Raw genomic sequence first — 16,366 nt, 5'->3', positions numbered from 1 at the left:
CTTGTTCAGTTCTGTACGTGAGAGGGTGTGTTAGAAGTCTCACATTGGCTAGAAATATGGTAAAGATAGTCTTTATAAGTGTAGTGCAAACCTCAACTCTCAAGTTAGCTTTTGTGGTTGAGTATAAGCCTTCCAAATTCTAATACAATTTTTGATTAAATTTACTTATCTCACAATCAAACTCTATATTATCAAATCTCTTTTAAAAAATATATATGGTCTTGTATAGTTTTTTTTTTATTTTTTCTCCTTTCCATAGCTTAGCTTGTGTGCAAATATTTCTTGATTTTGCAGCCTGCCTGTACCGTCATGTTCGAAAATGAAAATAAAAAAATCCAAAAAAATTTAATTTTCTATTTGAATTGACTAGTTGAGGATTTCAAACCAGCAAATAATGGAAATAAACACGTAACTATATATTTAAACCGATATATATAATAATTAAAAGAAGGAAATGTGAAGAAGAAACAACTGAAGCCACACACGAAGTAGCATAGTTCTTTCTAGTTCCTACCACCTATATATTTATTGGCTATCTTTCTGATGATGGTAGTGTAGTGGTACCCAAAGAAACACGTTGTACATGTCATTAATTCTCAATTATTTGGATCGAGATATCCGTCTACTATAGATAGATTTTCTCTTAAAGAAGTTTCCAAAATATAGAAATTAACTACCAATTCAGTGTCCACTCTTGCCAAATTAAGTACGAGCATGGACGAAGCTACATAGATCAGTATGGGGGCATGTGCCTGCACAATGTTTTTTTAAATTGCAACGTATACACTATATGCAAATACTCCCACCCAACGTATACAATATAAGCATTTTTTTTCACTTTTTAGGTTCATTCAATAGATAATATATTCAGTCTATTATATAGATATGTTGATTTAATAGATGATATCTATTGAATGAACCTAAAAAATGAAAAGTTGCTTGTATATAAAATCGGAGGGAGTATTCTTTAAATCAAAAGAAACTGTTAAGTTGTTCTATTCCAACTTCTTTTTTTCATATATAAAAAAATAATAATCACTATATAACTTTTACTTTATCCCGGAAGAAGAGTAAATGTGTCTTTACTTTTGTTCAAGTGTCATATTATGAAATTTTTTTTGTTTTGTGTTTAACTCTATCGCCCCACAATCTAAAATTTCTGGTTCCGTCACTGAGTACGATTCCTGAGCTCAAAATAATTTGCACAAACATCATGTTTGATAATGGGAGATCACATTTTTATAATCTCTTCATAGTTTTAATTTCATTACATGTAGGGGTGCTCAAATCCAAACCAATCCAAATAAAAACCGAAAACCGATCCAAAAAAACCGAAAACCACAAAAAACCGAAGTTTTTTGGATGTGTTTGGATGTTCTTTTGTGAAAACCGCTGGATCGGATCGGATTTCGGATTGATTTCTTAAAACCGATCCAAACCAAACCAAACCGCATACATATATTTTAATATTTATTTATCTTTTTATTAGTATAAATATATATATTACATTAACCTTTTTTTTCATTTTAAATTTTGTTACTTAATTTAATCTATTTTAAATTTTGTTAATACTATATGTTAGTTAAATTTAATTTAATTTTTTTTACTTTTTATATGTTTCGAATATAATTGGTAATTGTCATTCCAAAATATTAATTTTCAATATATTATATGTTATATTTTACATCAAACTTAATATTTATTTTGTCAAAAATGTCAAACTATTATTTTGTAGCGTTTTTTATAATATTTATATTTATTAAAAAAAATTACAATTTATAATTTGGATATCCAAAAACCGATCCAAATTAAACCGCATAATATTGGATCGGATTGGATCGGATTTTTTTTATTTGTCATCCAAAACCGAACCAAACCGCAAATGAATTTATTTTTGGATCGGATGAGTTTTTGCTTCAAAACTGATCCAAACCGAACCGCGAGCACCCCTAATTACATGCATGACAAATTCAGGTCACCTCGACCCAGCAAGCAGCTACAATCAGTTGTCGTATTAGTTATACATTTGGTGTCCTAATCAGTTTAGAGGTAGTATATTACTTTCTATGTCCCAAAATAATTAATTTAGTTGACAAATTCATATTACTCCCTCAATCACTTTGGTATTTTTAGGTATGTTAAGGAATTAATAACTTTTTCTTTCTCTCGTTGATATGTGTAAAAGCATGACATGAGAAAGTTAAAACAAAATATGGAAAAAGAGAATAAAAAGAATAATTTAAGAAGATCAACAGTAATTAATTAATTATACATTTATATCGTAAAACGACTTATATTTTGGTACCATTTTTTTCTAAAATGACTTACATTTTGAAACGAATGGAGTATATTACTTTCTCTGTCTCAAAATGAGTGGTGTTTTGAAGGAAAAAAAATTATCCTAAAATAATTGACATTTTAAATTTTTAATAAAACATTAATTACTTTTTTCTACACCAAGTCCTCTTCTTCTACCAAAAGCCTGTAACACAATTTAAATTCTCTAATTCAATGTACACTCAAGCCACCGATATGTGGATTTCTAATCATTTGACTTGTTTAGAAACTAGAAATGTGTAATGCATGAACGGAAGGAGATGATAATTATTTGACGTTCAAATTAGATTTAGCGGTCCAATAAATCGAATGTTAGTGGTAAAAAAAAAAAAGTACAATGCGCCGTTTTGTGGCGTTTTTTCATTTCTTGTTCATTATTTTTTTTTGTTAAGCACATCTTATGCATACCTCATTTTAATATAATTTAGTTAGCTTCTTTAAAAAAAAGTACCCTCTAATTAGTATTGTGTACATAACTCATAATTCAACATCTTCCACTTTGTTTTTTTTTTTTTACAACATCTTCCACTTTATATTTATGGTAATTGTAAATACGCTAACACTTATTAATGTTATTTTAGTAAAAATATTATTCTCACATTTGCTTTTGTTACAAAATAAATAAATAAAAGAGAATAATATTTTTACTAGAATAATAATTAATAAAAATATTATTCTTTCTTTTTCATTTATATTCTTTTTTTAATATATGTTAAATAAGTTTCTACGAGTTTAGCTCAGTTGGTTGAGACATTTGTATGTAAAATGCAGGGGGATTCGGTCCCCGGTATTCACATTATTTCACCTTTAAAAAATGAAAATTTAGCCACTAAATTACTTTGAAAAAAACATATGTGTGAAATGATAAGTAGGTAACTCATATTAAATTGGAACAGTTAAAAATATATATAAATGAAAGAGCTAAGAGAATAATACCTTTACTAAATGTTTGCAACAACTTTTTTTTCTACAAATAGATCATATATTTTAGGGCAGAAAAGTAATAATAAAAAAATGCTAATTTTATATTTATTTTTTGAATAAAAAAACTCGTTGCGTTTATTTATAATCCAAGATTGAAAAAGTATATTTGCCAAAAACAAGTAAAATAAATTAGGTATAACATTATAGGAAAAGTTTTTTTTTTTTTTTTTTTGACAAAAGGAAAAGAAGTTATTATAATTTCATTCACCGCATTATATTTGAATTTAATATTTTTCTATTTTATACCAAAAAATAATATATTTTTCTATTGAATCTTTAAAGAAGTAACCAAAAAAAATCATTCCCTTTCTATTGGAAACGGATCCTCTCCCGTGTGGTTTTCACGGAAGGGAGTAAAGTATTCATCCAAACCCTTCAATACATTTTTGATAGATAGTCACTTTGCAACAAAAAAATATCATGTGGCTGAAATTTAACTGGAGGGCACTGCACAATGGAGAGAACCTGCTCCCCTTTCTATTTCTCCTTTGCATACTAATAAGGTAAAATGAAAGAAAAAGGTTTTCCTACCAAAAAAGAATATACTATTTAATTATATTTTTTCCATACTGTAATTAATAACAATAAAAAGGGATTTAATAATAATAATAAATAAATAAATAAATAAAAGGGGGTTTGATTTTCTCAACGCGTTTTTTCCTCCGCAGTATCTAAAAATCAAAGACCGCCACGTGTCCATTCGCAACTAATTTCAACGCAACGACTATTTGTTGTATTACAGATTATAACCGTTCGATACGACCAAAGCTTTTCCTTTTACTACAATATTTTCCACAAGAAATCACCAACCGTCAGATCAAAAAGGCGCTAAAAATAAACGAAGAAGATTCATTTAACAAAAACTATAAATAAAAATACAACTGTGTGAAAACGAAAAAACTTACAGAGTTGTTATTTGTGCTGTCTCTGTTGTTCGCGTCTCTCTGTTCCAATTCAATTTTCCGTTTCTTCCGCCGCCACCTTCCTCCGCCACCACCACCACCGCCGCCGCCGCCGCCGTTAGCGATGTCTTCCATCGAATCAGAGATGGAGCCACTAACGTCGGGAGCCAGCAACCGTATAATTCCTCTTTTGAAAGCGTTTAGAGCCTCTCTCTTATTCGTGTACACTTTTTTTCTTTCGTTTCTATTGTTCGTTCTCCCTCGTCGGAATCGTGCGGTGGCACCTTTGTCTCCGAGGAAGAATTTGAAGAGACGGTGGTTGATTAAGGAAGAAGAGGATACGTTTAGGAGAAGATTGTTAGCGCAAGATGTTGGAATGGGTCATGATGACGGTTGTTGCCGGTGGAATACTTCGATTTTCTATGGTGTTAGAAATAATGCTTTGTTTTGTCGATCTTGGTTCCCGGTTTTCGGTGATCTTAAGTAAGCTTTTCTGTTTTTTTTTTTATATAAATGTTTGTGTTTTGTTTTTTCTAAATTTGATGGAATAATCTTGTTAATTCTGTTGTTAACAAACTGGGAAATTGACTTTTAGTAATTTGAGTATTTGACACATAAATGAAATGAATTTAAGTGATTGAAATCGCGAGAATTGGAAGAAGAAAAGAAAATGAGAAACTGTGTATGACAAGCTGAATGAGAGAGTTTTTTGTTAGAGAGATGACAAGATTATACTAGTTGCCTTTACATTTGGTTGTTTTATGTGTTTTTATTTTAGCGAAATTGGAAATGGATACCCTGCGATTTTAAAACGTCAATTTAGTGAGTTCAGATCCTCTCTATTTCTCAAAAGAAATGAGTTGGGATTGCTCTCTCTATTTCCTAAAAGGAAAGGAAATGGAAGTATCTTTTGGAATAAATGATGGATATAAATGCACTCATTTCTAGAATTGGAGATGTTAATTAGACATTTAAACACTAAAACTATAGTAATGGACACTTTCATTTCTTTTGACAATTGGAGAGGATCCCAGCTACAATTTACTTAAAGCATCACTCTCTCTCCAATTTAGTTTCTAAAGTATATAAAAATAAGGAGTAGTTTGTTAAGTATATAAAATTCATCAATTTAATCTCTAAAGTATGTGAAAATCCGTCATTTTAGTCCCTAGCATCTTGACAACATGGACTAAAGTTTATGTTTGCAATAAAAATTGGGTGCATGTTAATTGATCACTGATTAATATCTCTTTTAATTTGTCAAAATATATTTTTTCTGAGATGATTGATTTGGCTGCATGAGGAATGGATAACAAGCTCATGCTTATTGCCAGGCTTTTCTTTAGTTCTATTCCATGCACTTGTGCAGCTCTCTTTAATATTTGGCTAAAGTTATTTCCTCTTATGTTCTTTCAGGGGCATTCTGATCATCATTCATGGGCTTAATGAACACGGGTAAGCTTGCTTTCTAAATTTATTTTTTTCTGAACTCAATGTTTGTTACAGCTTTTGTTGGGGATCTTTGTCCCCAATACATTGAAATCTTTCCTATGGTTGTTTGTTTCTAAAATAAGCTGTAAGATACATGCATTGCACCCCAATTCTGATTCGGTGCTCATTTTTCAGCGGAAGATATGCAGATTTTGCTAGGCAGTTAACGTTGTGCAACTTTGGCGTCTATGCAATGGACTGGATAGGTAATTTAATTTTTGTGGTGTATGTATCTGCAATACCTGCACTTCAGTTTTTTGGTTTGGTGTTTTACTACCATCCTTATCTTTTTTGACTGATCTGGAGTTATTTGTTTGCTGCAGGTCATGGAGGTAGTGATGGATTACATGGTTATGTTCCTTCTCTTGATCATGTGGTTGCAGACACAGTAAGTATATTTCTAGTTTTCTATTTAGAATGAAAAGATCTTAAGGCATAATATAGAGGTTCTATCATTTTAAACATTGGGATAGTGTTAGAGAAACACGTTTAGTGACTTGCATTTTAATCTTCAACGTATCTGCTAAGTAATATAAAGTCACCAAAATCATTCCCTGTGAAAGGTTGAGAATCCATTCGTTGTACTGATAGTGATAATATTCACAGGGAGCTTTCTTGGAAAAGATTAAATCAGAGAATCCTGGGATACCTTGCTTTCTCTTTGGTCACTCCACTGGAGGTGCTGTAGTTTTGAAAGTAAGAATGAATTTTTCTGCACACCTTCTGTTATTAAATTAATTTTTTTGTTGAAATTTGAATTAAAATTTCTATATTTTTTTATGTAGGCGGCATCACATCCTCATATTGAAGTGATGGTGGAAGGAATCATATTAACCTCGCCAGCTTTGCGTGTGAAGCCATCTCACCCAATAGTTGGTGTAAGTTTTGCATTTGTAGTTTATGCATGATGCATGATGTTTGCACTTATTTCTTATGCTTGCTTTAAAAATATGTTATAATATAAAATTTATCACGAAAAAAACGTCCCTGCCCCTTTTTCAACTATTAATATCAAGCTCTGACTGCGCAAATGCCAGTAAAACTTTAGTATGATATGAACTCTAGCTAAATGTAACTCCTGACTCATTTGTTGTTTATTAATTGGAAGCAGAATGAGCACAATCCCAGCTGTTATTTTATGTAGTATTGATATACCTGTGAGTCGTATCTCGATTCGATACAAAACTGAATTCAATTGATACTAATCTTTTAGAGTGTATCTATATTGAACATGAATCTCATTTTGAATCCCATTCTAATAAATCACTATCTGAACTTACTGAAGCCAGCCACTTCTTTTGCCAACTTTGTATAGCCAGCCACTCTTTTTGTTTATTTGATTTATGAGTTTGTAGGATTGCTATGTTGTTTATTTTTTACTTTAAATTTGTCATATTTTTAATGGTAATGTATCTTACGATTCATAATAGGATTCGATTCACAATTCAGAAAACAGGTGTGCTGATTCACATTGAATATTGATTTGATAACCATGTTTCAACTTACCTTTCAATTGTACTAATGAAATTTGTAAAAAATGAGTGGTTAACTATTTCTCAGCAGCACCACTTCCTTTGCATCTTGTGCTCTTATTTCTGATCTGCTGCCAGAAATTATGCTAAAAATGGCTTTTATTTCCTTGGCTTATTTATATGTTCTTGTTTACTCATGAAGTGTGCAAGTTCAACCATATCCCTTCTCATATTTGGGTCAATATCTCTCCCCTTTACATTTAAGCATTGATTTTGCTTTTCTTTGAAGGGGGGAAAGTACTCCTCATGGAGACAGTATATGAAATAGCGAATCTTAAGACTATGTTGCTGCAGTGCATGATGATTATTATAATGGATCATCCTTTGAATGTTTTTCGTGCTTTCTGTTTATTCGAGTGTTAAAACTTAAAAGGATCTGTGTGATGTGTTTATGCAGGCTGTTGCTCCAATATTTTCTCTGGTAGCTCCAAGATTCCAATTCAAAGGAGCAAACAAAAGGGGAATTCCAGTTTCAAGGGATCCAGCTGCCTTATTAGCAAAGTACTCCGATCCTCTAGTCTACACTGGACCTATTAGAGTCCGAACTGGCCACGAAATATTGCGAATTTCGTCATACTTAATGCGAAACTTCAAGTCTGTGACAGTACCATTCTTTGTCCTGCATGGAACTGCTGACAAAGTAACTGATCCATTGGCATCACAAGATTTATACAATAAGGCAGCTTCTGAGTTCAAAGACATAAAGCTTTATGATGGCTTCTTGCACGACCTTCTGTTTGAACCTGAACGCGAAGAGATAGCTCAAGACATTATCAATTGGATGGAAAAGAGATTATTTAGTGCATTTTGAAAATGTCAATAATGGAAGGTTGATAGAAAAATCAACACAAAAAAAGGGGTGGGGGGTGCCAAACTGCCAACTACCAAAGTTGGCCGGTGTGTAGAAATTGAAGTCGCCCCGAAGAGTGGGTGGCGTGGCGGAAGCAGCTAGGTTATTCCTTAATTTATTTTATTTAGGTGTTTGGACATATTTTCCTTAATAAATAAATTAGTATTATATATTATTGTGTGTGGGAATTGTTGTCCATTGATAAATTTGTACATTCGATTCTCTTAAATTTCAGTGGTTTTGTTGTTGCCCCTGCTGAATCCTGAACCAAAATTCCCACAAAATATCAATTGTATAGTATGCTTCATTTTTTAGAACCACACTGGCTTTTAAACTTGTGGTTACATTGAGTTGAATATATAATTGCATAAAGATTTAATTTAGAGAGTAGCTGTTGAGAATTTAATTCAAGGGGCAGATAGGCTGTATAATTTTGCTCTAGTATGGATGAATGTGAAACTCTACTGTGATCTAGAGTTGATGAATTAGTGTTAGAGTACAGACTTATGTGATCACAAACGTTATAAGAAAAATGCTATTGTTTACGAACATCCCTTTAACGAAAGCGAAGAATGCATTCTTTGTGGTGGTTATAACTTATAAAAAATAGAACATTTCTTGTGTTTTGTTGAACAGTTATAACGATTTCATCTTTGATGTTGCATTCCGATAGAACCTGGTACCAAAATACAAATTAATAGTAATATTACGATGAATTCCCAAGAAATTCGAGTCTTGGTTCTCTCCCTTCCAAGAATTCGAGAGCTTGGCCTCTCCCTCCAAATAACCACTTTCTAATATTCAGACTAATCTACAAATAGCCTGCAGTTTCCTTTTTATTCACACACAATAACAAGGCTCAATAGAAGTCTCGAAATTTAGACATGGTAACCATATTCGACCATCATCTGACATCCGATTTAACTGTCAGTCGACTCTGCATCAGTTGATTTCAACGTCTAATTGTGATGCAGATGGCCAAACCATTTTATTTCAGTCTAGCAGACAATTACTTTGGTGTAAACACAAACACAAAAATAAAGAAATTACATTACAGAAAGCGAAGAATTAATGAGATAGAAAGAACATGCCCCCATACCTCTAATTTAAGGCACTCCACTGACTTTGACTAGATGAAGAGAATACTACCAGTTCAACTTTGTTGGCCAATCACTGGAGACAGACAAAGTCAATGATAGAGACAATTTGTACCGTAAAATACAAGATACACTAAATACCAATTTTTTATTTGTTTACAAATCTTTACATGTGGGACTATTATCTGATTCTACGCATACTGATTGCCGCTTATAGTAATGAATCTGATGACCAGTTCAAATGTCTTTTTCTTCTGATGGATCCGTTCAAATTGGTGTTCTAATACCCGATAGCAAGGCACATCGATGATATGACGCTAATATCTTCTAACTTAACCATGGTTCTGCGTTCGATCCCTGATTTGAACATGTAGCAATATTAAAACCCTGAAGGAGAGTTTATCATTCATTTGAGTCCTACAAAGCTCGAGAAATTTATCTTTATAGTTGCGCGCAAAGCAGTGGCGGATGCAGGTAGAACTCATTGGGGGCTTTTTCATTAATACTAGTTTTAATATTACATTTATGCCCCCATAATAAGTCATGACTAGATCTATTATTCACTCACCATTGATTTATCTTCTTACTTTTTTAACTTTTCACTACTCTAACTTCTCAATTTCCACACACTTTTTTCTCTTAACCATACTCTTCTTCTCACTTAATTTATCTAAGCATCAAATTTCTTCTCTCCCAGCTTTTTCTTGTCTCTTTCTCATGTTTTTACTTCCCTTGAATGATTGATAGTTACATGTATAGAGTTGGTATTTAAATCCCGTAGAGACTAATTATGATTTATATAAATTTTTATGTATTTTTAGTTTTTTGGTCACTATATTTGTGTATTTTGTAAAAATTCTTAATATATTTTTTTTAATCAAAATATATGAAATATTATTTAGCCCCCACCGGCAAAAAATTCTGGATCCGCCACTGACCTTGTTGAAGAGCTCGAGTTTTCTCGATTCAATATGATTTAACCGATTTACGTTCGATGACATAATAAATCTAATTATCTTATTAAACTGGTTATAGTTTCAATTCCCGTTAAACTATGGTTCGAAAACATAATATTGAAGCACTTATTTTTGGTCAAGTATTGGAGTATAATTTTAAACAATATTAATGGTAGTTACAGCATTAATCAATTAAATCATGTCCAAAAAATTAATAATCAATAATTATATAAAACTAAGATATCCAACAACATTTACATCATTTTAAAGAATACAAATTTCTCTTGACCAAAAATATAAAAAAGAATAAAAATTTCTTTTAGGTTGTCATTTTAAGAACCGTGGATAATTTATTCAACATAAAATAAAAATTAGCAACAAAATTAAATTTAAATGTGGAGTAATATTTGAGTTACATGTGGCTAATTTTCAATGTGCTATATAGAAGAAAATGATACTCGTTCTCGTGAGCTTAACTCGGTTTTTTTTTTTGGAAAAGCGTGAGCTTAACTCAGAGTATAAGAATATTGTACTATATATGCAGTAACCGGGGTTCAAATCCCAAATACTATACGTATTCACCGTTAAGATGAATTTTCTAGCTACTTAGGCTATTTGACAAAAAAAAAAAATATACTACATGTCTCCAACAATTAAAACATGAAGAATACAAATAATATTTTATTAAAAATTTACTAGATAATAGAGTCGATATTTGGACCGAATCCATATATTGAATGTCAAGTACAAATTAATACTACTCCGTCCCAAAATATAAGCAAAAAGTGATCAATCAAAATGAATGTATTTGGACTAAATTTTTAACCAAATACATCCACTTTGGTTGGCCACTTTTTGCTTATATTTTGGGACGGAGGGAGTATTTGATATAAATAGTACAACACACAAATAAAAGTAAACAAGATACATTATACAAAACAAAAATTGAATCACAAATATTATAAAGATATATAGTATCACAAGTAAACATCAATAATTCTAGTAACTTTAATATAACTATTTGAAGAGTGGAGAGTAAACGAGCTCAATATTGTTAGCCATGCACTTAAGAAAGTTCCCAATATAAGCATGCAAATTTTCCAAACTCCACCCTTCCACCGGATCACAAACACACTCCCATTCAAGAATACACCCTACACGTTTACCATCATCATCACCATTAATTTGTAGTGGCAACACTTTCATTATAGCTTCATAATTCTTAAATCCCATATTGTTATCGACAATTTCATAAGATAAACAACGTTGGATTGAATCAATTGTTAAAAGCTTTTCTTTAAAAAACTTAACAATTGGTTTCTCATCAACCCCTTTTTTTGTTGAAGCACAATAACGAATGAGACCAGGTTGAGTTTCAATTCCTTCAACTTTATAACATGTATCAATTGGGAGCCATTTGTGTAGGTTGCAAAAATCCTCTAACACTTTCCATACTATTTCCTCCGAGGTTCCTCTTACCTCAATGGTGGCTTTACCTTCCCATTTTATTGGTTTATTTTCCTCACCCATTATTCTTGATATTTGATCTATAGCTTTGATTGATGAAGTTTTTTTTTTTTTTAATATACAAGATGATGAACTTTTTTTCTTATGAAATTTGTGTGGGATTTGATATCTATATATAGAGATATCCCATATATGTATATAGTAGTCAACTAATGCAGTATTCTAAGAACGCAACCACGTTCTTTCGACAAGTTTCAATAATAAAACAATATAATACATCTAGACCAGTTTCAATATAATACTTGGTCAAGAAAAGAAAGTTTCAATATAATATTAAGAGCACTGAGATTATCTAATATGGCCGCTACTATTTATTTATTTTCAGCTACACCAAAGGGTCAGGTTCAAACTCCGACATCCAAATTATTCATCTTATAGGTGAAATTTATATTTATTAGATTACTTGACAAAAAATTACTACTAAGGTAGTATTATTTTCTATTTATTATTATTATATTAGATTTTTTTATAGACCACCTAAGATTTGAGGCAATTATCCAACAAAAACGAGGACAAGTTATATAAATAGATTTGTATATGAAGTAAGAGTTAGCATGTAAGTGTGCAAGTTGAGCCACCGGGAATCAAATATTTAGCTAGGGCCTCCAATTTTTCATATCTGTATATAAAAACAATTATATACATAAAAAAATTAATGACTTTGATACTGGACAAAAATTATTTTAATATTCAAAAAAATAAAATGTATGTCTCACCTTATTTTTATTATTATACTTAAAAATGTCAAATGTTCATTTTTAAACTATTTTATAGAGATCTATATTAAAAATACTCCTAATAATAATGTTAATTAATTATAGGGGTTTAGGTAGTTGACAACTTATGCGATTTATTATAAAAGAATACAGCTTTCTTTATCTCTTGTCAAAGGTTGTGTTGTAGATGACGTTTGCAATATGGAATTGAAGTTTTTTTTTTAACATAGAAAACAAATAATATATTCATTTAAATTGATACGGTACATTGAGAATATAAACACAAATTCAACATGCCAAAAATAAAAGATGAATCTATAAACAAATTCACAACACTCAATTATTTGTAATAATAATATAGTAATAATAATATACAATGGTAAAATATCTATAAATAATAGTGTAAAATTAAAGTATACAGAATACGATTATATGATGAATATTACCAATTATTAGTTGGTTCAGTTGTGATTGTCGCTGAACTTGGTAAGGAGGATCACGGTTCGATCTTCCGCAACCGCGCAATTACGATTGGGAGAAAGTTGGAACCACTTAATGTCAAAATTGACCTCCAAACCAGATTAATCTAGTGGTGAAAGAACAAAAAATGAATATTTATACTATTATATATATTTAAATCTGCAATATTGAATACGTAATTGATTATTTTTTATATGGGTTGAAGTTTTTAAACCGTTCTTTCTGTGCCAGCCAGGCTGCTACAATTAAGCCCCCGCTAGCTGTGTGTAACGTGCTAAAAATAATGAATGAATGAATGAATGAACAACTATCAATCTTGATCAAGGGTCAAATAAACCCCCCATGTACACATAAATACTCACATATACTATGATCTGCAATAGATATACTACTCCATATTCTTTCTATTGGAAGAGGATTATAACATATCACTAGTGGTTTTGTTTAACATACACAAATTTTTTAAATGGTCAATAATACTCTAACGAATACGGATTTTATAAAATATATTGTTTGATTAAAAAAAAATACTTGATATATTATTGAGACCCATAAAAAATATTATGAGTGCGAACCGAATTTACATCCTATCATATATGTTATAATTATTGAGATGAAATTCTTGGTGATGATTTTGAGAAGTATAATTAAATAAAATGTCAAATTTACTCATCAAGTAATATAAACTGCGCACATTTTTGTAAAACAAAAAATATTGTAAAGCGAAGAAAATAAATCGAATCACACAAATTTATGACAAAGATTTTTTTTTTTTTGGAGTTTATCTTAATGTGTTTTTGTATCGGATAAAATATCAGGTATCATTCGCCTAAGCTCAATACGTCAAAATGATTTGCTGTTTCAGAGAATGAAAACAGTGAAGTTTGTAAGATAGGTTCTGTTAAAAATGGTGCTAGTAAGGAGAGTAATGTGAACGGTGCTGGTAGGGAAGACAATGAAGTTATGAAGGTGAAGCCTTCTAGCAATTACAGCTTTGATGAAGCTGAATCTTTGACTGATTCGCTTGAGGCAGAATCTCAAGCTATTGCTGAGGTTTTGAGAATCATTCATTGTTGTTTTGAGCCAATTTGTTATTGTTTTTTTCAGTGCTTTTTTTTTTAAGCATGTTATCTAATCCTCAGAAATTAAATTTTGCAGTCAACTGAAGGCTGTCAATCCTCTCCAGAAACATGGATCCAAGCAAGTCCGCAATCTCGCAAAGATTCTTATTGTGTATGTTTCTGTTTTTGTCTATAAATAACTGCTGTTGTGTTGATCCATCTGTATGTAATTCGCTATTAGAGTGACGCATTGATTCAATATTCACAGTCATTAGTTATAAGACTTATATATAAGTTAATTTGAACTTATTTCTTAGTTAGTCACATGTGTCCTTTATGTTAACATTGATCAGAATCTTTAGATAGGCAAATGACTCGGACGTTATTGTTTTTTACTCGTATCATTGTGTTACTTGGATACCAAACAACTCGAAGTATATACTTGTTTCATGTTTTTCGACTTTTTAGTGCTTCGAAGGAAATGGTGGATACATTCAATTCCTTTGGACGAAGGGGCTTTCTTTGTGGCTCCACCCGGAATGGAACTCACTGATAAGGTATGCATATGCTTCTCCTTTTTCTCGAATTCCAATTTATTTTGTGAGCACGATGGTATATATGGAACTGAATTCGTGTTTTCCCTTGTGTATATATCTGGACGATGTAAAGTTCTTCGATGGCATGGATGATGATGGAAGTAAGTTGAATTTGCAATTTCTTATGTTTAGTCTTGAGAGCTTTCGCTGTACGGTTTTGTATCTGAATTCTCCTTGCCTTAAATTGATCATTGTAAATGTGATATGTTTTTTCAGATATTCAAAAGAGTGCGCCACTCAACAATCCCTCGCAGATACCTAACGTCAAACATTCAGCGAAATGGCAATGTGGAGCCAAAAATGCAGCAGAAACTAGAAACCAGTGCTGTCCCAAAGAGGCCTCTCAATGCTCAGCTAAATGTAAAGAAGAAATTAAAAACAGTTTAATCTGGTTCGGGGGTCAGTTCTGGCATCAAGTGGTTTCAGCTCCCTCCCGATCGCAGTTGCGGGGATCGAATCCCTACCAAGTTCAAGGCCAATCACCACCGACCCAACTAATGATTGGTCAATTAAGCTAAAATTTGTAAACAAGACAATTCTCATATTTATTAATTAAAAATAATTTGGTAAAGTAAATTATAATTTCCCTTTCTTGCATATTTTGGAGCAGAGATGGAGAGAGTAAAATAAAAGAAGAAAACAAAAGCAGACATGATTACACAAGGTAGTGACAACGAAAGATGGGAGAAAAAAACATCACCAAACACTAAAGATTAAAAACACATACAACACCTGGTTTTATTTTATTCTTAAATAAAAGACAAAGCTTGATTTATTCTAACATCACCAAATCTTTTTCAGCTTCACAATTAACTCTAACCAGTAACAGAGCTTGATGATGATTCAACCTCAATCTTCTTAGCCATGAATTGAAGACAATACTCAATATAAGACTTAAAATCTTGCAATGTCCATCCTTCAACCGGATCACAAACAAAACCCCACTCAACCACACATCCAGCACCTTCATCATCATCATTGATTGGAACAACTTTCAATGTTGCAACATAAGACTTAAATCCCATGTTGTTATCAACGATTTCATATGACAAACAACGTTTGATTGGATCAATTGTCAACAGTTTTTCTTTTGCCCATTTGATTGTTGGCTCAGAATCAGGAGATTTGATTGTTGAAGCACAGTAACGGATGACACCAGGTTGGTTTTGAATACCTTCAAGTTGATAACATGTGTCTATTGGGATCCATTTGTGTAAGTTGCAGAAATCTTGTAAAACTTGCCATACTTGTTGTGAAGTTATGTTTGGTAGCTTGATGGTGACTTTATCTTCCCAGTTTGGTTGAGATTCGTTTCCCATCACTCTCGCCGATTGTGTAGCTGTGGTTTGTTACTGATAGTCTGATACTATACTGACAGACAGAGAACCTGGACACTTAGACTTTATTTGAGTCCAGATTCCCCTCCAGTCTGTAAGCGCTCCAGTTTTTCCAGTCAATTTCATTGATGTGCGACACGTGTTAAAAATAATATCAACCGCTCTGATCAAAACCAGATCACTTTTCCTCTTCTCAGTCGACCCTCCGTCGTCTCTTCCAAATTTCATGCCAAGAAGAAGAATTCAATTCAACATGTGATGGAGGAACATGTACCAAATTCACAAATAGAGTTCACTTCCAAAGGGATTTTGCTGGCCTCATTTGTCTCCTTCAAGACAGTTACAAAATTGTGAGTTTCATTTTTCAGTTAACAAATGATGGTGGGTATAGTAACTTTAAGCAATGGTTTGGTCTGTGTTGTGATGGTGATATTTGGATTAAATTTGATGTAGCAAGAATTATTGGGACAATCATGCAACTCTTTGGATACTAGTGGATC

At 31.8% G+C, this 16,366-nt stretch overlaps 4 protein-coding genes across 4 annotated transcripts; 2 read left to right on the top strand and 2 right to left on the bottom strand.

Moving 5' to 3' along the window:
- Positions 1 to 4,206: 4,206 nt before the first annotated feature.
- Positions 4,207 to 8,413, top strand: LOC123893683 (caffeoylshikimate esterase). The gene is made up of 7 exons (XM_045943461.1): positions 4,207 to 4,706; positions 5,640 to 5,678; positions 5,850 to 5,920; positions 6,038 to 6,102; positions 6,321 to 6,410; positions 6,500 to 6,592; positions 7,644 to 8,413. Exons 1-7 carry the CDS (start codon positions 4,348 to 4,350, stop codon positions 8,055 to 8,057), a joined length of 1,131 nt encoding a protein of 376 aa, XP_045799417.1. The 5' UTR covers positions 4,207 to 4,347; the 3' UTR covers positions 8,058 to 8,413.
- A 2,623-nt stretch (positions 8,414 to 11,036) lies between these two features.
- LOC123893682 (lachrymatory-factor synthase-like) lies at positions 11,037 to 11,741 on the bottom strand. Its single transcript, XM_045943460.1, has one exon. It carries the CDS (start codon positions 11,677 to 11,679, stop codon positions 11,167 to 11,169), a length of 513 nt encoding a protein of 170 aa, XP_045799416.1. The 5' UTR covers positions 11,680 to 11,741; the 3' UTR covers positions 11,037 to 11,166.
- Positions 11,742 to 13,614: 1,873 nt separating this feature from the next.
- LOC123893681 lies at positions 13,615 to 14,949 on the top strand. Its single transcript, XM_045943459.1, has 5 exons — positions 13,615 to 13,925; positions 14,031 to 14,105; positions 14,402 to 14,490; positions 14,603 to 14,630; positions 14,746 to 14,949. The coding sequence occupies exons 1-5, from the start codon at positions 13,836 to 13,838 to the stop codon at positions 14,914 to 14,916; spliced, it is 453 nt and encodes a 150-aa protein (XP_045799415.1). The 5' UTR covers positions 13,615 to 13,835; the 3' UTR covers positions 14,917 to 14,949.
- A 100-nt stretch (positions 14,950 to 15,049) lies between these two features.
- Positions 15,050 to 16,055, bottom strand: LOC123893680 (lachrymatory-factor synthase-like). The gene has a single exon (XM_045943458.1). It carries the CDS (start codon positions 15,846 to 15,848, stop codon positions 15,345 to 15,347), a length of 504 nt encoding a protein of 167 aa, XP_045799414.1. The 5' UTR covers positions 15,849 to 16,055; the 3' UTR covers positions 15,050 to 15,344.
- Between the last annotated feature and the right edge of the window lie 311 nt (positions 16,056 to 16,366).

Source organism: Trifolium pratense, linkage group LG7 (assembly GCF_020283565.1).
Source record: "Trifolium pratense cultivar HEN17-A07 linkage group LG7, ARS_RC_1.1, whole genome shotgun sequence".
Lineage (NCBI taxonomy): Eukaryota > Viridiplantae > Streptophyta > Magnoliopsida > Fabales > Fabaceae > Trifolium > Trifolium pratense.
The sequence above is the reverse complement of the archived record's forward strand: the minus strand, read 5'-3'. Positions and strand labels throughout refer to the sequence as shown.